At 35.9% G+C, this 24,934-nt stretch overlaps 1 protein-coding gene across 5 annotated transcripts in view; it reads left to right on the top strand.

Annotated features, from left to right (window-relative positions):
- The window catches only part of LOC120424751 (uncharacterized), a 422,527-nt gene that overhangs the window by 51,630 nt on the left and 345,963 nt on the right, over positions 1–24,934 (top strand). For 4 of the 5 annotated variants that reach the window (XM_039588943.2, XM_052708252.1, XM_052708253.1 and 1 more), the window contains one exon: positions 6,366–6,899. The exons of the other annotated variant lie outside the window; for it this stretch is intronic. In XM_039588943.2, coding sequence (XP_039444877.2) covers positions 6,404–6,899 — 496 coding nt within the window. In that variant the 5' untranslated portion in view covers positions 6,366–6,403. The remainder of the gene's footprint in view (positions 1–6,365; positions 6,900–24,934) is intronic. 5 annotated transcript variants of the gene reach the window in all.

Raw genomic sequence — 24,934 nt, 5'->3', positions numbered from 1 at the left:
TTCCGGAACTTAACGAAATTAGACGAAATTTGTGGTCAAACCCATCATATCACATATCACTCATTGTTGGAAAAGAGTGAGGAAGGCACCAACCACATAGGTGGATTAAGTTAGTTTTTTTTTTTTTGACTTACTGACTGACTGACTCGCTGACTGACAGCAACCCCGGACGACGAATGGCGATAAAAATAAAAATTATAATCGCTTCGGAAAGCTCATGAAAACAAACCAAAATGGTGAAGTGATTCGAAAAAAAGGCGCATACCCACGCATTTTTTTTTCTCGAACTCATGTTGTCCAGTTTTTCTATGGTCGGTAATTTTCCCCAAGCTGCTCATCGACGCATGGAGTAGTGGACGGTACTGGGGCCATAAGGCCCCAACACCACTCTGTAAGTCAATGCTACGAGAGGTTGGGGTTGCTACAACGATTTGTCTTTGCGTTAAACTCTTACGTAGTAGGCCTGGCCATGCATAGCATGGCATAGAAAAGTTTACAAGACAGCACGTTGGATTTTAATTGGCGTTACAACGGGAATCATTTTACCCCAAAGCACCCTTCTATGATGGACAAGTAAGCGAAAAAAAAATGTTTCTGAGTATCATTCCACGCTGCGTACACGCCGACCGGGAAGTGGAGTAAATTAAAACAACATAATTAATTAACAGGCGTGATGCGGATTTTGATTAATTTCCTTGAAATTATGGCACAATTTTAATTTGCCCGCCGGAGCTTTTTTTTCACTATGTCAATGGGGCAGCAAATAAAAAGAGCAACAGACCTGAGCCGGCGGCGTGTCGAATTTGAATGTTTATTTTGGTTTTTGGATGGTGGTGCGAGGGGCCATTTTTCATCGATTACGGAACTTTAAGCGATGCGTGGCCGACGAGGCCAATGTTGGCGAGATAAGAATCTGGCCGTGGATGGAGTTGTAGATGGGTATGGAGTTACATCGTGAATCACCTCTTCGGTTCGAGGTGATTTAAATGATCGGTGGAGTGGAAAGCTGTGTCATCTTTGTGAACTGGAGTATTGTCAGTTCGATCACGTATTCTTAGTGCCCCGTAGTTGCTGTAAATATTTGCGATTCTTCAATACATAAAAAGTTACCTTTTTGGAAAAGTTTTAATATTTCTTCACTATGCATGAGTTTCATAATTTGTTCAATTATGAAGTAGAAAAGAAAGATGTTTTTTTTATTGATTCCTTCATCCATATTGATATATGGGTTATTCCCCGCCAACTCACAACTTTTGTCCTTGATCACGAATCCGAGGTCCAGACGGAGGCGCTTTCAATTTTTGAACATGCAAAAAAATACATGTTTTTCAATAGTTTGCAGGCTGAAATGGTGATAAGTCAAAGGGACTTTTATGTAAAATTGAACGCCCGATTCGATGGCATAACGTCATGATTGGAAATCCGTACACTTAGTAGCATATCAGTTTTGTTATATTTAGAAAAAAAAATCATGTAATAAGTTGGAAATGTAGAAATTTCAGCATGAAGTAGTATATACAGTCAATTTTAACAAAATGCTAGCAAAATATATCTAACCATATTTCATCAGAATTTTTATATTAAAATGACATATTATGCTTTGAATCCCAGACAGTGATAAACAACTGATAAAAGCTGTTTCGAATTCCGGACACTCATTTTTGCTTATGAATCGCGCAAATTTGGACTGAAATTTTAGTGAATGGCATTTTTTAGGTCTCAAATAAACTATTAACATTAAAACAATCTAAACTCTGTATAAAAAATCTAGAATTTAAATGAAATCAAGACTAGCATTTTGAATGGGCGTAATATTCAATGTTTGGCCCTTTTAAAATGTTAGTCTTTATTTAAAAAATTTCAAAATATTTTTTTATAGATCGGAAAAATGGTGGGTTGTTTGGGTGAGACCTACACAGCAAAAAATCCGATGGTAAAATTGCATGCAAAAGCATGCACATCACCTTCGTCAATAAAGACACTTAATATTACATGCTGCCTGTACAATTTTTGTAAACACAAAAAAAATGTTGCAACCGACGGGACTCAAACCCACCACCAACAGTTTGGACTGGCGCCTTAGCCCACTAGGCTATCAGACCGATGAAAAATGGAAAGGATAAACGTTTATGTGAGCTTGACATTTTGGTCAAGTAGGTTTCCCATACTGATGGGCTACATATTTTAGGGTGTAATATTACACAGATTTTCAGAAAATTATGCAAAATTTATTTAACACCCTGGCCTTTAACACGCAGCTGGATTACTACTTTATCTACTGTGTATAAAACTTCAATTTTCCTGTTTCTTTTTCTTTGAGCCGCTGTATATCAGCAACCAGAGGTCTAATCTTTTTTTTTCATGGTTCTTCAATGTCTCTTGGACAATTTTTTAGCAAATTTTCTGAACTTTTCAAAAAAAATATTTTTAGAAATGGTCACTCACGGTCACTATTTTTAAAAATCGAAAAACTTTAAATATTTCGCAAAAATCAAACTTTCGGTGGCTATATCTTGAAAACGGAGCCCTTTATCAAAAAATCTGTAAAGTACTTTTCGATTGCAAATTCAATTTTACATTTAAAAATTGCTTCAAATTTGTTTTTGCATGAAACTTCGATTTTTTCCAAAAATCACTATTTTTTCAAAAATTCATAACTCGGCGGCAGATTTTTTGACCATGTTTCTCTATGGCTCAACATTTGCGGGTTTTTGTCCCCTAAAACATATCAAAAAATCTCGAAAATCAAAAAATAAATATTTTGGGCAATTGAGTTTTTGTGAAAAAAAAGTTTATTGAAAAATGTGCAATTTTTTTTCCGTGTACTTATTTTTTTCTCAACAGTCCTCAACAATACCTACATCTTTGCCGATGACACCAAATTGATCAGAAAATTCGCTCAAAAGTCACAGCTGTTTGAATATTTACGTACCATTTTTGAATGGACAGCTGCCAAAATTGTATGGAGACTTGTATGGGTGAACCAATGACACAAAATAGCTTATTTGGTCATAGGGAAGGCCCCTTTAAAGTTTGAGCCAAATCAAAAAATACAAATAAAATCAATTTCCGGTTTTGGTAGAGAATTTCTCAGATGGGTTATTTTTTCAACAAAATTTGCTGTATATACAGAAATTCCCCACGAAAACAGCATGATTCGAAAAAAAAGTTCTCCGATCGGGCTCAATTTTTTTCTGGGGGTTACTTGGCCGAAATAATTAGACCCGTATTAGTTAGGGTGGTCTAAAAAATGGCAATTTTCGTCGATTTTCGCAAAAACCACTTTTTTCAAAAAATCATACCTCTTTTCGTAATTGAAATACGCAACTTTTTGTACCCTTACATGTTTAGGTCATCGCTGAAATTTCCAAGTTATCGCAGTTTTAGTGAAAAAAGTCGATTTTTTTCCCGTTTTCGTCATTTTCCCATTTTTGCGCGTGGCGCGTCGAAAAACTCAGTTTTCATTTTCAAAAATTCGTATCTCAGAGTATCAAAAACATAACTTCACCATTTTTTGATATGTTATGTGAAATTTTCCGAGGAATCCGTTAAAAATATTTTCAGACATGGGCTCTTTGGTCCCGAGACCTTCAAAACAGCATTTCAAGTTTCATACGACCTTTTCATATGTTAAGCTAGATTTTTGAAACTTCTTACTATTTTTTCTTAAATAGCCAAACTAATCCGCTTTCATTTGTGAATAAAGTGGTTTTTGAGAAAATCGACGAAAATTGCCATTTTTCGGACCACCCTTACACGGCGTAGGTCACCCTAATGGCCAAACAAAAAAAAAACGGGTCTAATTATTTCGGCCAAGGAACCCCCAGAAAAAAATTGAGCCCGATCGGAGAACTTTTTTTTCGAACCAACTGTTTTCGTGGGGAATTGCTGTATAAACATAAGGGGTTTGCTTGTAACCATAACGATTATCGCGATTCTAATCTAATCTAATCGAACACAAGCGCAGCCAGTCCGAAGAAAGCATGCTGGAAGAACTTGAGGTTAGATTACGCCCCAAGTTCTTTCTTGTCAATATTAATAATTGCAATACATTCGAGTTACCCCGAAAATGTAAAGCAAAAATTAAAGCGGCCAGGCCTACTGCGTTGCATTAACCGCAGAGACAGATTCTGTGAACGGACCACATTTCACAGAATCAACAGGGGAGGAAGGATGCGTGGACATACCGTACCAAACGCTCCGAATAAGTTGGGTGTGGTGTGTTAGTGTAAATTAGCAATTATTTATATTTTAGGGGGGAAGTGGAAAATGGAAAATTGGGGTTGAGGAAATTGGGATTGGGGAATGGGAAAGTGAGAAAGGGGTAGGAGGGTTATTGAATTTATAATATTATATTATAATAAAGGGGAATATAGTAAAATAACAAATAATGATGGAAAGCTCTCACCAATGAACAGCAAATCTTCAAAAGACACAGCCAGGTGGGGTCCCGATCGTCAGACCCCAGATTCTTGACAAAAAACAGGCCGATCGGATGATGTGGAAGTGTTCCTTAGCACCGAATATCTCCACTCCAAACAAATATATCCGGATGCTTCGCTGGTGTTCAATCTGTAGAAGAATCAGTTAGCTTCTCTTCAAACGTCTTCAGGGGGCTTGTAACAACAGCGGACACCAGATTTGCTAGGGATAGCACGAGACGAAATATGCCGGTTACCGCTTGGGCTGTTCCGCTTGCCACCGCCATCACCCGTAGTCTGCTCCGTCGTCCTCCTTTTCCATCTCTAAGGGAACTTGCCACGCGGCTGCGTTCCACGTAAAACGGTGCCGGCGCACTAATTCGTGCCCACGGCTCCGATTCCGATTTTTACCTTGACGGGGACCGTTCACGCTGTGACCGAGGACCGCCTCGCTAACTGCGCTCGCCACCTTCTCAATTCGGGCCAAATAACGAGTTATCGCGATTCTACAAGAAAAGTTTTACTTTGGAGAACGTTGTTACACTCTGAAAAATAACCCTGCAAAGCAAGAAAAAACACAAAATCTTAACATTATAAATTTTGTTCTAAATGAAAAAATAACCTTTCTGGGTTATTGTAGATTCGAAAAGTACCTACATTCAATTTTCCGTTAAATTAGATGTTCCAAATTTGTATACAGTTAAGTAACGGAAAATGGCAGAGTTTTTAAAACTTTTTTAAGTGTTTTTTTTTTTTTGATAAAAATCGATGGCAGTGCGTGGCCGAATGGTTACGCTGATGAGGAAGTAAAATGTCGGTCCCGGCCTTGGTTGTTAGGCCGTTAAGTCATTCCAGGTGTAGGAGTCGTCTCCATGCCATAAGTACAAACAACACACCAAACCAAGCCTATTCTGGTGGAATCGCTGGCGGCGGTTGGACTCGCTATCCAAAAGTCGTCAGTTCCAAACACTGGGGTGGAAGGTTCCTTGGAGTATAAAGAGGTTTGGGTGCTCTCTCCATTCAAGCCTTCGGACTCCTTGGTTCGAGCAGAAACTTGCAATAGAGACCACAAAAGACCCGGGGGTCGTTAATGTGGATGGTTTGATTTTTGATTCGATGAAAAAAAAACGTTTTTTCGGAATTTTGAGTACGCCATCAAATTGGGCGTCCAATTTTACATAAAAGTTCCTTTGACACCAATTTTCCATCTCATCACCGTTTCAGGTTGCAAATTATTGAAAAACACCTCTTTTTTCGCATGTCCAAAAATGGAAGGGGTCGTACCGCCCCTCCGTCACGAGATATCAAAAATGGACCTCGGATTCGTGAACAGGGACAAAAGTTACCCCTTAGGACAAAGTTTCACGCAAATCGAAGAGGGGTCGGGGCAACTGCTGTGTGAGTTGGCGGAGAATCACCCTATTCTTTTATGAAAAGTCGATTTACGTAACTTATAGAATGTACTTTGCCTGTAAATTGGTCTTTTTATCACACTTAAAAGTTTTATCAAAAAATGTCATGTTTTGACCAAGCTATAGACGATTTAGGTTCCCTTGGAAAAGTGATCAGTTTCATAACAAATCGCTTAATTTTTTTTGCATTCAAGAATTCGATTTTATGCCGTTGAATAGAGCTTTCAACCTTAGTCATAAAAACCAATTTTATCGCTTGAATAGACACTTTTTTATCTTCAGCTATAATAAAATCACTGAATGAAAGCTGGTTTTGCTACATGGAAAATTTTCACTTTCCTGCTTCCACTCAAGAAGAAAGAGACAAAGCAATTATCCACCTTTATTATATCACCTCTTTTGACGTGTTGCTAATCGAGCTGTTTATTCCAGTGTTCAATAGTCAGCCAATTAGACCTCTTGATTTCTATCTCCACGAAAAATTAACACCTTTCTTATGCAAATTTCCCTTCCATCTTAATGAATCTTCCAGATGACGTGACCCTCGGCGCAACCCAACTCAACGCAAGGATGCGTTTGTTCAAAGCCAAAAAGCTCCCAGATATCGCCAGCGCAACTTCGGAACCTGCCAGCACTTCAGAACCCGCAGCAGCTTCCAGTGGCAACCCCCTGACCCGTAATGACATTATCATTGCGAGCAGCGCCCAATCAGCCACGGCTGGACCGCCCTCGCCGGCAGTGACAGTGCCAACCGACAACTCATCAACGTCAACGCCACCGCCACGGGTGACAATCTCATCGACAACTGGCAACACTGCCGGTGGTGACAGCGGGATGGCCAGCGCCACAACGCCACATGCGAATGATAAAATTTGCACAATTAATAACAAAACCGAGAATATTAGATTATCGTCGGAGATGGCACGCAATCAGGGGCTGGTGGGGGCGAGCTTCAACGGGCTGTCAGGCCAGCCGCATCCGATGCATCATCATCAACCGAAGCAGCAGCCCGGGAACATCAACGGCACGGCAGCACTGGGGCCGCTAATTGGCAGGAACGGGATCGGTGAGTCACGAGGGATTGAGGGGTAGATAATTTGTATTTGAGGGTTTCGGGCTTTGGGGGCTGATTTTTCGGTAGTTTGTGTTGACATGAAAGTTGGGCTGAAAATTTGATAAAAATTAGTGAGGTTGCAATTGGTGGCCAGCCAGAGTGACCGCGGTTTGCGAATTTGGTTGGCATCGAATTGGTGATTATGGCTGATGAGGAAAATTGGAAAACTGGAGAACAACAAACAAAAATACTGAAACTGAATAAATCTAAAACTGAACTGTTTAATAGTTGAACAACAGAACAACTCTGAACAAAACAATTGAAAAACTGTGTATTTAAATTAGAGCAATTCTCTCAGATTTCGGTCATTCATTTTTTGTATTTTTTAATCCGACTGAACTTTTATGGTGCTTTCGGTATGCCCAAAGAAGCCATTTTGCATCATTAGTTTGTCCATATAATTTTCCTTACAAATTTGGCAGATGTCCATACAAAAATTATATATGAAATTTCAAAATCTGTATCTTTTGTAGGATTTTTTTGATCGATTTGGTGTCTGCGGCAAAGTTTTAGGTATGGATAAGGACTACACTGAAAAAATATGAATGTATGGACATCTGCCAAATTTGTAAGGAAAATTATATGGACAAACTATTGATAAAAATGGCTTCTTTGGGCATACCGAAAGCACAATAAAAGTTTTAGCTGGATTTAAAAAAAATACAATAATTAAAATAATAAAATAGACCGATTTCGTAGAGAATTGCTCATTACAAAAAAAAAAACATTTGAAATCTGATGGCGATACACAGTTGGGACCATTCATAAACCTCGTGAACATTTCAGGGGGGAGTGTGGGAGCCACCGATTGCCTACGCTCCAGACCAAAAAGATTTATTTTGTATGGAAATAGTCCACTAGGAGGATGGTTCTGAGATTTCAAAAAAGTGTCCACGTGGTTTATGGATGGTCCCATTACATGCATACATATTTTTTTTAGAATCAAAATCAACATTTCAAAATTCTATAAACATTTTTTTTGATTTGTTGCTTATTGAATATTTTAAAACCGCATTGAGTCAGGAGTATTCAAAAACACCCAAAAAGCTAAAAATCAAAATTTTGTTTATTTAACCTTTAAAAAAAAACTCTAAATATAACCTTTTTGAAATGTTAGTTTTGATTCTTAAATTAAAAAAAAATATTTTCGAAGAGATCAAAAAAATAAAATTGAAATTAGGACCATAAGTTTCTGAGATATTGGTGCTAGAAAATTAAAGGTTGTTTGGATAAGACTTAGAAAACCCTAATTTTTTTGTTTGTTTTTCTTTTATTTGCTGTATTTTAGCAATCAGAAACCCAATCTTCAATGTCTTTTAGGCAATTTTATTGGGAATTTTGTCAAAATTTTCGAAAAAAGTATGAGCACTATTTTTAACCATCAATAATCTAAAAAAAAAACAATTTGGAAAAAATATTAAACGCCATTTTTTTATTTTTTCAAAATATTATAACTTGACGGCTAATTTTTTGTGCATATTTTCAAAAAGTTCAAAAGTTGCGATTTCTCTAATTTTCTTCCTTGTACCATTTTACTTCTCGTTTGTCCTCATCAATATCTACAACTTTGCCGAAGACACCAAACAGATCAGAAAATTTCTTCAAATTACATATTTACGTATCATTTTTGTATGGACAGCTGCCAAAATTGTATGGAGCCTTGTATGCAGGGTTGCCAGGTTTCCAGATAAATCTGGGAATGCCAGATTTTTCGAGTGTTTTCCAGAATAAAGATTTCTAGAGTTTTTTACAGGACCTATAAGCTATTGTGTTTCATATCTAGAGTTTTTTTTATTAGGTCCTATAAACATATGAAAGACAATAGTTTATTGGTTCTTTTTTTTTTTTTAAAAAACTCTGGATATGTTTATTATATGTTTAAAAAAAGTCTAGATTTTTCCTTCTCAGATGTTGTATGTAAAATTATCATATAAACCCAACAGAAATGACCAAAAATGGTTTTTTTTTTACAATTTGGCTCAATTCTGAGGGAAGGTTAAGATTCAGCGGGCTAAATTACATGGAAAACATATAGTAGGACATTTTTTCAATTTCGTTAGGGTGGTCTCGTATACTTTTCCCTTGAAAATTAAACATTTTCAAATTAAGATATCTCGAGTTTAAAGAAAAACACCCCTGAGATTTTTTCAGCTGGTACGGTATGTCCACGCATCCTTCCACCCCTGTAGATTCTGTGAAATGTGATCCGTTCTCAGAATCCTCTCTGCGGTAAACACAACGCAGTAGGGCTGGCCGCTTTAATTTTTGTAATACATTTTCGGGTGTTCTCGAATGTACTGCAATTATTAATAATGACAAGAAAAGTGCTTGGTGCGTTATCTAATCACAAGACTTTCCAGCATGCTTTCATCGGACTGGCTGCGTTTGTGTTAGATTAGATTAGATTAGAGAAACACCCCTGAGATTTTTTCAGCGTTTGTAGTGCTGGATGTTTCCTCTTTCGAATTCAACCTTGCGCTTAAAATTTGGCTTGCGTCTTTTCAAGATATTTTGCATCTTTTTGCCTTACATGGCTGTAACTTTTGACCCTAAAGCTCCAATTGTCAAAAAATAAAAATGTTTGTTTTTTAAAGCACTAAAAGTGGCCCAAATATAACTTTTCTCTAAACATAACCCTGAATTGCCACTTTCGAAAAACTGATTTTTGAAGGTTTGCTTAGATGCTTTTTTTTTAAATTCGGTCGTAGAAGGTGTATATTACAAGATAAAATGTTGTTGTCTTCGACAAAATTACTTGGATTGGCAAGTCCAACAAATTTCTTCAAGAAAAAAAAGTTACCAAAACTATTCCTGAAAAGTTGAACAGTTAAAAAAAAAGTTACCAAAAATATTCCTGAAACAGCCAATCCAAAAGTTGCCTCATCCCAAGTTCCAAAACATCACCTTTTTTTGGAAAAGGCGTCATCCATAAAGTATGTCACGCAAAAATCGGACAAAATTAACCCCCCCTCCCCCCAATGTCACACTTTGTCACACTAGGTTGAACTCCCCCTCAAAAAGTACGTCAATTTTACCAGACCCCCCCCCCCCCCTTGTTTACGATGGGATTTTTTATAGTTTCTTTAAACTCTCATAATTTATTATATCTTTTCTTTAAACTCTCATAATTTATTTCTTTTTTCTTTAAACTCTCATAATTTTGGTATTTTTGCCAATTTTAATATGAAAAAAAAGTTATCTAATTATTCATTTTTTAGAATAAACATTGCGACATAAAAAAACAATTTTTTATCTTTTAAAATAAGACCTCGTAGAACATTCAAGTATAAAAAAATCTTGACAACTGTTTTTCACAGCTTTGTATCAAATAAGTTCAAACCATTTATAGCAGTTTTCTTATGAACACCCTGCTTTCAAAGCATTTATTTTTATCGAGCAGGAATTTGCAAAATATTGAAGTTCCATCTGAATAAAAAAAATGTGACTAGGGGCAGGGGGGGCAGAAAGGACCAGGGGGGCAGAATGGGCCACCCTTGGTTTTGGGCTTTAGAATGGATTAAGACCAATTGTAAGGCAAGGGTCTTATAAAGGACGTCAAATAACTTCACCATACCGAAAACGACGTTTGAATTCATTGTATTTTTCGAATTATGAGCAAAAATGTAAATTTATTAGAAAAACCACGCAAATGTTGTTTATTTCGAGGTTTTTAAATAAGCTTACTGAAAAGTTGGATTGTTTGAAAAAGTTTGCTCAATGCTTATAACGTTACTAGATGTTACTACCAAGGTATACAAACAACAACGGAACCTTAAAATCATTTAGAGGCTTGGTGGTGGAAGTGTTAAATTAAAATCCACTTGGGGGCAGAATGGACCACCCTTACCCTGCCTTATAAAAGCAATCAAAATTTATGAAATTTTTATTAAATGGATTATTTCACTCCTGGTAGCTTCACAAATAACGTTAAATGCAACATTAGTTAATTTTTTAGTTGTTTGGATGATTATTTGTAAAAAATAGTGTCCTTTTTCAACGTATTAACACTATTTTCAAAAAATGTTTGTTTTGTTAAGTGACTATTTTTATTAAAGTGGTTTAACGTCATGGAAACTATGTTAGAAAGGTACCTTAAGTCATTTCTTATCTCCCTTCAACGTTGTATTAGACGAAATGGCTTGTATTTTAAGGTGGCCCATTCTGCCCCGCAGGGTGGCCCATTCTGCCCCGCACCCTGGAAAAGTAGTCGAAAAAACTTTTTTTTTAAATGGCTCAAAAATAGTTTTGAGCTAAAAATTTCACCAACCAAGTATACAACATTGAAGGGAACAACCCAAAGCATAAGCCTACTACACTGAATTCGTTAGTTTTCATGTTTTTCTATGGTTTTTGGCACATTTTACTTAGTTGGGCCATTCTGCCCCCCCTGCTCCTATATAATAAATTATAATGTGATACTTCTAAATAATATTGCAAGCAAATAATTTTAGAAAAGAGGGTTTAATTTAATTGTGTACATTTCGAATTAATATTATGCAATCATAAAAATCCTAATGTAACGTCACAGTCTCGCAAACCCCCCCTCCCCCCTTCGTCACATCTTGTCATACTAACGGTAACCCCCCCTCCCCTCCTAAGAGCGTACGTACTTTATGGATGACGCCACATCAATTTTCCATTTAATTTTGCGATCTGGATCACTGTGCACACTGCTGGTATGGGTGAACCAATGGCTTCTTTGGGCATAGGAAAGGCCTCAACAAGTTTGAAATCGGCCGATTATGTGGAAAATTGCATCCAAGTTAAAAAAATATATGTTTGAAAAGCAAAGAAAATTTCCAACCATTTTCTTTTTTGACTTTGATGTTAATTTGAAAATCTACACCAACATTTGAAAACGTCCAATTGAGTGTTTCAGCCCTTAAACTAGTTTTAAAAGGCACTGCAATTTAACATTATTTTGAAAGAAAAGAAGTGAGTCCAGGTGCAGGAGTCGTCTCCCTTGGTCCTGTCTCGGTGGAGTCGCTGGTAGGCAGTTGGACTAACAATCTTAAGGTCGTCAGTTTGAATCCCGGGGTGGATGGAAGCTAAGGTGTAAAAAGAGCTTTGCAATTGCCTCAACAATCAAGCGTTCGGACACCTAGTTTCGATTAGGAATCTCGCAATCGAGAACGCCAAAGCAATGGTGTAGAGCAAATAATTTGATTTTTTTTTTTTGAAAGAAAAATGAAAAAAAATCACAAAAGTTCAAATTTTTACATAAAAAATTGAACCTATTATTACTGAGATATCACATGTTGAAAAACAACGGCTCATTAGATCGTCAGCTGTGTGCTATCTTGTGACATAGACCATTTTGGTCGAAAATGAGTTAATGATGACGTTTTGCTATACTTAACAAACACTACAAGATGCTTTAACCCGATTTTGGAAACTCGCTTCCGTTTCCCGGATATTGCAATACACACTTGTGACATAGACCAATTTATCATCAAAATGACCGTGCACACTTGTGACACGTCATACATTTTGTTGGAAAATGTGGAAATTTTTTCTTGTTTTTCACAAACTTATGTTGATACACATTTTCTGAAGGCAATGCAATCTTTTGCTTTTGAAAATATACTGATTAAGTCGGTTAAACTATTGATTTAAGTCAATTTTAGTTTGTATGGAAATTCTGTGCACACTTGTGACACGTAGTACAATTTTACTTTCGAAACACACTTGTGACACGTGCTTTTCAGATTTTTGATAACATAATTTACTGTATCTTTTAACTGGTGTAACCAAATTAGTTGAAACTTGGAGCGTTTGTTAAGGGATAGTATACGAACCGATTGCTTCAAAAAGTTTGACTCTACCATTCATAGTTTTAAAAATATTTATCATCAAACTTTAAAAATCGATTTTCTCGAATAGTACTAAATGGTCGTTGTCACAAGATAGCACACAGCTGACGAGATGACGCTGAGAAATGTTAATTTTTCACAAAATTTAGGCCTAAAGCGGCATATTAAATTGGATTAAACTGATTTTGTATGCTATTGTAGCTGAAATAATGTCAACTAATTCAAGCTTTACTCCAAATGTTTTAAATAAAAATTACTCTAAATGTCTTCAAATTAAAATTCAACTATATCTTTTAATTAGTTCATTGACCGGAAATCCACTGCAGCCGGACAAGGTGTCAAACAAAATTCCCCCCAATCATCAATTACGATCGCACCAGCAGACGCGCGATATTCAATCAAGTCCAAGTTCATTTTCCTGCCCGCTTGGATGGCTGGCCTGGAGGTGGCATTCGAATGTGGTTCGACTGGCTTCAACGCCCAAGTGCGTGTGCGTTGTGCACTTGCAACGATCCATCGCTACTTCGTATCGTAGCGTCGTATCTCGGGGCACAACATACGGGCCTAATTAAAGGTGAACAGTCGTCGACCGTCAAGCCGATGGAATCGCAGTGATTAATATTTCCAATAAGCCGTCGCCGTGAAAAGGGCGATCGATATAAATAATGACGTGTGCGCAGCGACAAGAAACTGATTATGATTAAGGGTGGGCGCCTTGAAGTTTTGGGATGCAGCAAGGCGGAACCTGACCACGTGGTTTGCTATTGATTGGCATTCTTCGGGCTCCACAAGTTATCGACAGGTGGCCGATGCTTTTGCTTGTTCACAGAAACGGAACCGTTTTCACTTTTTTTTTTGTTCATTGTTAGTAAAACAACATATTTTTCAGTTTTTTTTTATTTCTCTCTCTCTATCGACTGTCATCAAATTAATGACCGATTGCCTAACGAGCGGGGTATTTATTTAGACAAACGATGCATGCTGAAACGTGTTTTTTCACGGGTTATGATTTTAAATCGGAGGTGGAGTTGAAGGTTGGTGCGGGGAATTTGAATGGCGAATGACAGGACGGATTTTACAATTAGTTCTACCTCTTGAATAAAAGATTTTAATCAGAATTTGGCACGTAAAACAAACAGTCCATAATGGTGAACAAACAGAAGTAATTGGAGGATTTTTTTATGTTTATCAATATTTATAAAAAGCCCATTTTGTGTCGACAAAGCGATCGAAATTGGAAACAGCTCATTAAACAAATCTTTTGTTTAATATGATGTAATGGTTCAATACAACATATGAATTTGATAAAAAAGCCCCCACGGAGGGGCGACATAAACTTTGAAAGATATTTGCAACGGCCTAACATTATTTCGCGGCGGGCGCTCTAAAATTCTTTGTGTAAATATATGAGTATTCGGCGCCGTCGCTCCGTGCCATACTTTCATACACTTAGGAGCCCAGGGCGGCGAAGTCCTTGTAGATAAAAAGGAAGACACTAGTGGGTGGTACTAGCAATGGTGGCCGACAGCTATAAAGTCAACTTCGTTTTTTCTAACATTATTTCAGAAATAATTTTGTTCAAATCACATGTTCAAGCAAGACTTTGAACAAATTCATTAACCATTTCATTTCATTCTTACCTTTTGGACGATACTTCAGTCAACATTACACGAGTTTGTGAATGAATATATTGTGTAATGAAACTGTAATTTTCAACATGTTTTCTGCTCAATTGCTCATTAAAAAAAATTAAAACAAATTTTTTTGCTAACTACATATTAGAAAATGGTTTCCCTGCAGCACTTCTTGAAAAATATTTATTTTTTTGGTTAAAGTTAAAACCATCCTGTAGAAGTGTTTTAGCCCAACATTGAGGCCAGATCAAAATTAATTAATTCTATTAGGCCGTTGCAAATATTTTTTGAAGTTTATGTCCCTCGACTCTGACCAAAGTCGAAGGGGGGGGGGCACAACAATAAAAAAGAATAAAAACAATGCGTCACGGTATCCAAAAAGCTAGAAAGAGTAAAAAATTTGGTCATATAACAGTAAACATTACTGCCCATTATTGAAAATTCGGCTATTATGCCAAATCAAGTATTCCGAGAAAAACGCGTTTTAGTGTTAGTCACTAAATCTCCGTTAAGGCATTTTCCCATAAGAATGGCATATTTACCGTTTGGTTTTTTGCATCAGCAGCCAAGTCTAAACACTATTTCAGTGAAATTCATGTTTCGGAAGATGCGTTGGAACATCTTCTGCCACCTGGTGCTAATATCTCGTTTTTGCCAAAAGTGGATATTAGCGGTTTTTTCAATGATGGGCAGATTATGTCTTGCTTATTTTTTAAAGGATCATATTTATGTGCATAGGAGATCCATGGTTCATAATTTGTTTTAAAAATGTATTTTAGATTCTAAGTAGTAGTATATCTTTAAATGAAATATTCTTCAAAATATAGTGTCAAGTGTATCAACAATGTAAATTTAGCTTAATTTTAATTTTTAATCCAAAAAATCACAGTTTTTTTTTGCAGATTATAAATTTAAATTGAATACAGTAGATCTAAATCTATTTATTGAAAATTGGAGATCATATTGAGCAAAGTTTTTTCTACGATTTTTTTTTTTAACTTCTTTTGATTCATTTTTCATGCATATGTCTTCATTAGTTTTTGTTTTTATTGGCAGTTGCATGCCTGTTCCCCATGTAAATATTAAAAAAAAATGTCCCTCAACTCTGAACTGGTTCGAGGGGGGGGGGGGTGCATATTTTAACTTTTGACTAAAAAAAAGTGCTTTAAAATGCATTTTACATTAGTTCTGTTGTTTTGCAATCATTAGTTTTCAAAAAATGTAAGATTTGACGAAAAAAAAAATTTTTGCGAAAAAAAAAATGTGTGGTACTGTATATCGAAATTCCCAAAAATTCTAAAGATTTTTTAGCAAACCAAAACATGCTAAACATGATTTTAAACAAAGGAGAACGCATTTAAAATTGATTTCAGCTGATTGCACTTAAATTACCGTTGATATTTTGAAGTTTCTTTAAAAAAAATGTTATGCCCCCTGATTTGATTTTGAAGGCTGGGGCGGGGGGGGGGGGGGGATATGACAAAACTTTTAAAAATATGTTTACCAGCCTAAGTTTATCAGAAAAAAAGGAAATATAATTTAGGACATAACAAAAAGTACCGCAAACTAAGTTAAAAGATTGTCATTTTTTCAGAAATACACTAAGTGCCATTAAATACGTAAGAAAATATGTCGGATTTTTTGATAATCATCTTATGCCAGGTGACTTAGACTTTGATAGAACAAGTTTCTAAAAAATCCTTTTTTGTACTGCAAAAAACATGATTTTAAAATTATTGATTTTCCATACGTTCTACTCAACTAGTGGGGCAAGACGAACAATGCTTAAAACAACATGTTAATGTGCTAACAATTGAACCGTTATCACTTAGACACATCAGATTAGGATGTATTTGAAACATTTCTTTAATTTTTAGATGAAATAATAACATTTTACTAAAAATTTGATCATTTTTTCGGAAAAAATAAATTACTTTGATGATAAATAGTAAAATTTCATGATTCCACTTTATTTTGCAAGCACCTCTTTTTAACGATTTTTTTCAGTTTTTAAGTACTTTGATGTATTTATTTCCCAAAAAAAATATGTTGTTGCAGCAATTCGTAATTTTGTCCATACCGTCATCTGGGGCAAATCGAGACTACAGTCTGAATAGGGACAGCACGTTTCAGAGCAGTTAAATGCTCCAAATTTGGAAATGAGTGTACACATTTTGATGCTCTGAATCTGGTCTACCCGAAACCACTAAAAGATATCAAAATATTATGCTGCAAAATTTTTAACCCAGCTGTTCCGATTCGCCTCAGATGACGGTACTTAAAATCCACCTGAACAACTTTTTTTAAGCTCTCAACAAAAATAACCAAAACATAAATCATACTTTATAACAGGTGCAAGTCATTGATAGGAACACTACTGATCTAGGAAAAATTGCATTTTGATAAAATGAACTTAAAAACGAACCCTAAGTCTTATTTTTGGCTTTTGAAATGTTATAACAAAACAAAGGATTTGAAAAAACATAATTCAATCTTGTGTCCCAAGGCGTCGTTTTGGCGGTTATGTGATAGTAGAATTATCTTATTACATTGCTAGTAACAATTCCGCATATTGGAAATATAGGAAATTGTAAGAATAACGATTGTACACCCAAAGGAAAAATATATCTCAAAATCTGCAACAGTGGATTTGCTGCAGAAAATGTCACATTTTATAACATTTTTTGCAGCAAGCCCGTAGATCATTTTTGCCCGCGTGTAAACATTTCTGCGATCTGCAGTTCTCACCAACACATATAATGCTGGCCCGTCCCTGAGCAACACTTCAGAGAGAAGATTATGTTGGTGCTCTTTCAATCTCATTTCATCAAGCGTCCATGGCGCGGTGGTAGCGTGTCGGATCAATAACCAAGAAGTTGGTGGTTCAATCCTCGTTCTGTTAAGGTTTTTTTTTTGTGAAACACAATCAAAATCTGTCGGTAATGTCGATAATTGTCGGTAACGGGCAAAAATGTCATACCCCTATATCGCAAAAAATGCATGAGGACAGTTTTCATGCAGATTCTGATATACTTTCATGCCGCCATGTATCACAATCATGCGACCGCCGTTTGGGTGTACGAGCGATTGTTCCTATTGCTCCATATGGTCGTCTTGACTCACTTTCCCCTAATACTATCAGAGAAATTAAAAACTAACACGGTAAATGTATGAAAACATTAAAAAAGAAACATAATGAGATGTAAACTTTTCAAAGATTAAAAATTGCTCAAAATAATCTCTTGACCAAATTTTTGAAAATCTCTGGAAGTACAAATCTCTGAAATGTACAATCACTTTTTCAACCACAGTTTCAGTTTTTCACTTAACGAATACCCCTTTTCTAATTGCAGTGGACATGTGCTCATTAAACCACTTTCCAGTGCAACTGCTGCAGTTCACTTCTACCCGCAGTAGCTGCTAATGACAAGTCGCACAACCGAGCTTCACCTCACCACCAATTACCTGAGCTTGCTCTGCTACGATGGTCCTGCACAGCTCCTGGATAGCTGCTGCGAAACGCAAGTCACTGAGGTTCTATTCCTGCGGGACTATTTATAGGACCTCGGACCGTGCAGCCGGACTTTGAGACATTAAAGCACGTGCCTCTTTTCAGCTCGTTTGACAAAACTATGCGCCAACTAGGCAGCGTTGCATTTTGTGCCTTAACAACATCTCACTGAGCGTTGTACGCCTCAATTACTACCGGGCTTAATTTGCAGAATCGTCGTCGTCGTCGTTCTGCGTTCTGTGATTGCGATTCTGCGGCCCGCAGCAGCAGCAGCAGAATCTTCTTTATGTGCACAACAAATTTACAGTCCGACGAGCACTCGGGACACTCCCGGCCAAGGAAGCTAATCGGAGCCAGTCGTTGGTGAAAAACGGTCTTGGTGGGATTGCTGGGTGCTGCAGTTGGGATTGCGGCCAAGTTCAAGATTTCAGGCCCGACGACATTGTAGCTACAAAGTTGCCACTTTACCAACAAGTCTGGCGTTCAATAGCTTGATGCGATGAGCACTCCCGAGAATTGGATGGTCTGGGCGTGGACGAGAGTTCTGTGACTGTTGGAATGTGGGAGAAATTAATGATTTTGGGCAAAATATGATGAATTGCTTTATTCAGACATTTCTAAAATAAATTTGATTTAGAAAAAATATCAAAAAATGCTTCAAATTAATTCCAGAAATGTTCAAATAAATTTTACCCTAAGTTTCAATCCCCATCAAAATCTGCTCGAAATCCCATAGCGCGGAAAAACGAGACCCCGCAGCTACATTAAAAGAGGTCCTTCGGGAGGCCAAAAGAGTGGACGCCCCCGGAAGGAAAATTAAAATTTATTAGCACTTTGGCCACGAGAGTGGGGCCAAGCCAAGGTTCAGGGGGCCCCCAGGTTGGCCACAGACCGTCTGAAACTGACCGCAGGCACTCGCAACTTTATCTCTCGGTCCTGAAAAGTTCGCTCGTGACCAACACCAAACCAGAGAGGTGGACCCGTGGCAACTTTGGCACGTGCAAAAATCAGTGCAATTTATGAGCCACTTTTGCAATTCTTTGGCTTTGCGCGCGGGGTAATCTGGCCACTATTTAGTCGGTTCATAAATCAGTGATTTCCCAACCGTGGTGTGATGCTTTGCGAGAGTGTGATTGTGTGTTGTGTAAAAGGGAGAGTAAGTTTGTATTTTTTTTAACCCTTTTATGTTTTTTTAACCTCATTGATTTATAAGTTAATTTAGGATAAAAACGCACGTGTGACGCACGCAACACTAACATTTCAAAAGGGTTAAGAACGAGTTTTTCACAGATCGTAGCAAGGTGCTGGTGCTTCGATGAAACTATCAGCGTTTGTTTGTCTATACATGAGATGAACTCATGCCAAATATGAGCCCTCTACGACAAAGGGAAGTGGGGTAAAACGGGCATTGAAGTTTAAGGTCCAAAAACCATAAAAAAACCCAAAAATTGCTCGCATTTCCGTAATCATCAATTCCAACTCTCTTAGCTGCATTCGAAAAGTCTTTTGAAGCTCTTTAAAATGTGCTTTATACATTCTGGTTTGACTTTTCCTCATAGCTTTTGCAAATTACCGTTAAAAATTGATTTTTTTAAAACCTTAATAACTATTTGCAGCAACCTTCAATACCCATACTTCCATAGGTCAAAAGTTAGGGAATTTCAAGGACTATACTGCCGTTCTACGCATAACTGTCCCATGTTCAAAAAAGTCCAACTGAGAAAAATGCGATTGAAATTTTTCGACCGTTTTTTGTGTTTCTACGCATAATTGTCCCGTGGGTCCCTATTCACCCCATAGGTCCCTAATCATCCCAGTTAGCAGTTTATCACTCTAAATTGTAATTTACTTGCTATACAATAGGTAAACAAGACACAATACTTCGTAAAACTGATGATTTCGTGAAAGAAAATACATGGTGGGACTGATTATTTTATTATCTGGATAAATACAATGTAAATTTTATTTAAAAATTTAAGTCTCGACCGCCCGTTTCCAAAATTTCTTTAGATTAAAATTCTGAAAATGCAATTTTTTTATTGAAAAACTAATTCAGCAATTGTTTACTACTTAGATTTTTTTTCAACGTTTACCTTTGCATTTTTTGCCTTTCTTACTAAAGAAAGGTATAGGTTTTACTTTAAGGCAGGACGTCATTTCCATCTTCGTAAATATGTCGATTCAGCATGAATTTTAATCGGAAAAATCGTCAAAAAATCACACTGCATCGATTTTCGACGCTCTATCGATTCACTTTGACAGAACTCGTCTATCTCCAACCCTCGAATTTTGAGAAAATAAATTCCGTGGAGGTCGAGTGATGTTCGTATGTGGTAAAATTTTGCAAAATTTTGTGTCGTGCCGTTCTCAGCTCCCATATATCCGATTTCGATTCTTCCAAATGCAGATGAAAACTAGTGTGCTGAACCTGGGCGAGTTGCCGCGCAAATTTCGAAATATCCATCTGTTTTCGGATGCGGCCAGACTTTTCAACAAAATACACAGTTTTCAAATAAAAATATGGTAAATTTTTTTCATTTTCATATCTTTTATTTATCTCAAAAATTGCATTTTTCGAGCCCAACAACCTCCCAAATTTTCATCCAGATTCATAATATGGTTCTGGAGTTAGAGCCGTTTGATTGACCTACCATAAAAAAAAAGTTGTCAAGTTGAGCTTCGAATACTGGCGCGAGAATGCTGGCGCATTGATTTTGTGGCTCGACTTATACTCGTTTTGTAGTAGCTTGTCTACCGATGTTTCCTACAACATGTAAGATATCGTAGCTTTTCGGTTTCTTTTGCCCTGTCCGTTTTTGCATAACTGTCCAATGTTTATGCAAAAACCTTTGTGACATAGGACATTCATCCGGCTACAATCAATTTGTTTCCCGTGCGCTCCTAAAATCGCCTAAATGTAGACTTCATTTTCGTAAGTTTATTTAACAGGGTTCATTGGATTCCAATAGGAGCTTTCTAAGCTTTTCATCGTTTATATCGTTTTCAAAGTGTTGAATGCTGGCGACTCCAATGGCTTTCTTCCTAAGGTTCTCGCGATTGAGTGTGTAGTGGTGCGGTTGTTAAAAATAGCTATCTCTGACTCTGTCACTTTCGTAGAAGCTGAATGGCTAGCTTCCCTGCACCGTACGGCACACGCGGTTCACTTGTACCTTGTCTTGGTGCGCTGGTACGATGAACCAAAACACCAACACAGTCACACAAAAGGGCTCGTACCGAAACTAGAAAACCAAAACCGCGGTGTGCGTTGTTGGGAAGCTTGCTATGATCGCGTTTGTCATAATCGCTTGTTTGATTAGAAACGTACAAACAAATTGTACGATTAAAAATCTAGACTTTTTTTTTATTAGGTCCTATAAACATATGTAAACATTGAGTGTATCCCTTTCACACCTTATGTCAAAGTCCATCGGAGTAAGCGGGATACACTCAATGTTTACATTTGTTTATAGGACCTTATCAAAAAAAAGTCAAGAAATATTCTTTTGGTGAAAATTGCGTTTTAATTTCTTTTGGAAATCATATCATTCATAAAACTCATAATATCATCATATTACATTGCTTTCATCATAAGACTTTCTTTTGAGCTGACGTTATAAATAAACAAAGTCGATGTTATTAATTGAAAGAAGTTCTACCATTGTTATATTCTTTAGTAAAAAAGGCTCTTTCTCACCCCAGGTGGGATTAAATCGGGGTTTTTTTTTGTTATAACGGACACTTGTGAATTCGGAGTCAGAGTCGGTGGAGTCGAGTCTTTTTGGGGACCTGGAATCGGAGTCGGAGTCGAAGTCGTCAAAACTCGAACAGCTTGAGTCGGAGTGGGAGCCGCAGTCGGCTAAATTTCATGAGCTGGAGTCGGAGTCGGAGCCGAAAAATTTCTGATAACCCGGAGTCGGAGTCGGAGTTATCTTAAATTCAACTTTTTTTTTATTGTTCAGTATATGCTATAAAACAGTTTAATTTACAAAACTTCTTATATTTTTATTTGTTTTTAAGTAACATACACTGCGCTGCTATTTTTTTTTCATTTTTAATGAGATTTATCAAATGCCATTATGTTTTAAATCTTTTTATTGTGATTGGAAAGCTCTAATTGTGTTATTTCACTATGATCACTAAATGATAACCTGTTAATCCCCTCTTACCCAATTATGTAGTATCATAACTCAAAAAATATAAACATTATTGGTTTTGTTGTCAGATATATTTCATTGATTCTTGACTGCTTCCTTTTGCCTATATTGATGTACCCTTTCAATTCAAATTTGACCAAATTTAATCCAGTTCTTTCTGCATTTAAAATAATTGAAACTGAAAAAATAACAAAAAATGTTGCAACTAATTTTGAAATATTCATTGAATATGTTAAATATTTCGATTATCTTAATGTTTACTATTTCTCTACTAAAATCTGAGAATGTTGATCCTTAAGCAAACTATTTTGATATCGTTGCAAATTATCGTTGAACAAATCTAAAGATTTCAGTTCCAAAAAGGACTTAATTTAAAAAAAATATCGAAAGAATGGTAGGATTTCAATGAATATGAACAATGAATTGTAAAAAAAAATCAAAACATTATTCAACCGTTAAAATTTTTCTCGTACTGTTTGTCCCAAGCCAATATGACGGAAGGAGATTATCATTGCAAATCAATGTAGCTAAAAAATATCTTCTTGGAAAGGTATCTTAAGGAATCCTTTAGAAATATCCGTGAACTAGAAAATATTTTACCAGCGAATTTTAGTTTTTTATTCAATTTTAAGATCTTGCATATTTTTTATGGAGGCGCACGATCATTCATAAAGCTTCGTTTTAGGTGAAGATTCAAAAAGTATCGCGCGCCTCCTTTTTAATATATAGAAAATTTTAAAATTAAAATGAATCAAAACTGCTAGGTAAAATATTTTATACACTAAAATAAAAAAAGTACCAAATTCATAAATTCTAGGAATTTTGCCTCCTTTCCTTATTTAGTAATCCTAAAAACCCAATCACTAAATAAGGAAAGGAGGCAATTTTCCTAGAATTTTGGAATTTGGTACTTTTTTTTAATTTCACTGTTGGTCACGGATATTTGAAAAGGACCCTTTAAGCGTAATTTTCATGAAGACAATTTTTAGATACATTAATTTGCAATAATAATCTCCTTCAGCAATGGCGTGATGTCCATGTACAACTCAAAAAATCAATTGAGCTTTAAAAAATAATTTCTTTTAAAATTATAATTGCAAAAAAAAAAAAAAAACAAGGTGACTTTGATAGTCACTGTGCTTTTTATAAATTTCAGCTTGAAAGTGAGCAAATTGAATTTATATATTTAATCGATCATAAAGGCCAGGTTTAAATGATTCATTCAAAAACTAACAATTTTATATTTAAATTTATTATCTTTTAATAAATTAAATGTAAATTTGAGGTTATGTACATAAATCCAAATTTACTTATAAAACTGTTCTTTTAAAAATGCCTTCAAAACTGGAGAAATTTTTTGATTTCTGTTTCAATATCGTATAAAACTTGTAACTTAGAAACTTTTTTCCGTTTTGTGATTCGAACTTATTTTCCTTGGGAAAAACAAGACACTTAGAGAATATTTAAAAAATCCTATTTATCAATGTTTTCAAAATAATAACTAACTTTTGAACCATTTAAAAATATGTGGAGTCGGAGTCGGAGCTAACCATTTGTTGAAAGCTGGAGTTGGAGTTGGCTAGATTTGGTAGGCCGGAGTTGAAGTCGGAGTCGGAGTCGGTTGGAGCTGAAAGCCGGAGCCGGTGTTGGAGTCGGAGTCGGAGTCGTTTGAAATATGACCCGACTCCGCAGCCCTGCTTAGCTAAGAAAGCTAAGAAAAATAGAAAACACTCAAGGAAAAAAAAATGTTTAATTTATCGATATTTTTCAAATTGTTGATGGCAGCAGCTACTTGGCCTTAACTAGTGCCGAGGGACAAAATCTTTTATTTTTTTTTTTTTTTGTATACCGAGTAAACATGATTTAGCTAATTGATATTTATTCCAAAAAATCTTTTGAAATCCTTTCCGCAAAAGATGAATTTAACATTAGTTTCACATTTTGCTTCATTGATTTTAATCATTTTAATAAAAGTGTATCCCTATACGTGCTTCAACAAGCTATCTTAATCTTAACTTAGACATATGTAGGAAAGTGTGGGGTGTCTTGGTTATAAGCCTGTAAAATACATAAGGGGGAGTAGGGTGACATGATATTATCAAAAAATATTCCACGTCGTTTGTGGATGGCCCCTTTAAGCAATAACAAAACTGAAAAAAAATCCAAATTTTTAAAGCTCACGGTTTTGATAAAAAATTGTAATTGTTTTCATTTTGGAACACATTTTAAGAAATAGTGGTAAATTATTCGATTTAAGATAAAATCATCCCGAAATCTTTTTTGTTTAAGTTGCTAGCATGAATTGGTAAATTCCGATTTCTGCTCTATTCAAGAATTAATTGAAATTTTCGCAGATTAAGGAAATAAGTTTCCCAAAATTCCCCTTATTTGTTCCTCGAAAAAGTTGCCCAGATAATGAACAACTGCAACAATTTAACTGTAACAGAGTAAATCTACGCTATCCGGAGAAATGAAGAAAAACAATTTCCAAAAAACCAAAAATAAATTTACTTTAAATGAACTGTATTTTATATTACTGCAAATTTAACCATGATTTAAAAATAAATTTGAGTTAAAATCAAGTAAAGTTTCAAACAAGTTTTTGTCCCCATAAAAAAAAATCTCCAAAAAATCAGGGGGTAAAAGAATTAATGACTTAATTTTATATTTTCATTGAAAAATGGTTAACTATTCAGAATACATTGCATAACGTATATTAGTGCAACACACATAAGTAATATAAGGCATTTTTGTTAAAAAATTTCGAAAATTTGACTTAAAATTAAAAAATAATATATGAACATTGTTTTTTTTTCTGAAAAGTGTATATAAAAAATAATTTAAAACATTGAAATAAAAAACATAACCAAATTTC

The sequence above is a fragment of the Culex pipiens genome, chromosome 2 (genome assembly GCF_016801865.2).
Source record: "Culex pipiens pallens isolate TS chromosome 2, TS_CPP_V2, whole genome shotgun sequence".
Taxonomy (NCBI): domain Eukaryota; kingdom Metazoa; phylum Arthropoda; class Insecta; order Diptera; family Culicidae; genus Culex; species Culex pipiens.
The sequence above is the reverse complement of the archived record's forward strand: the minus strand, read 5'-3'. Positions and strand labels throughout refer to the sequence as shown.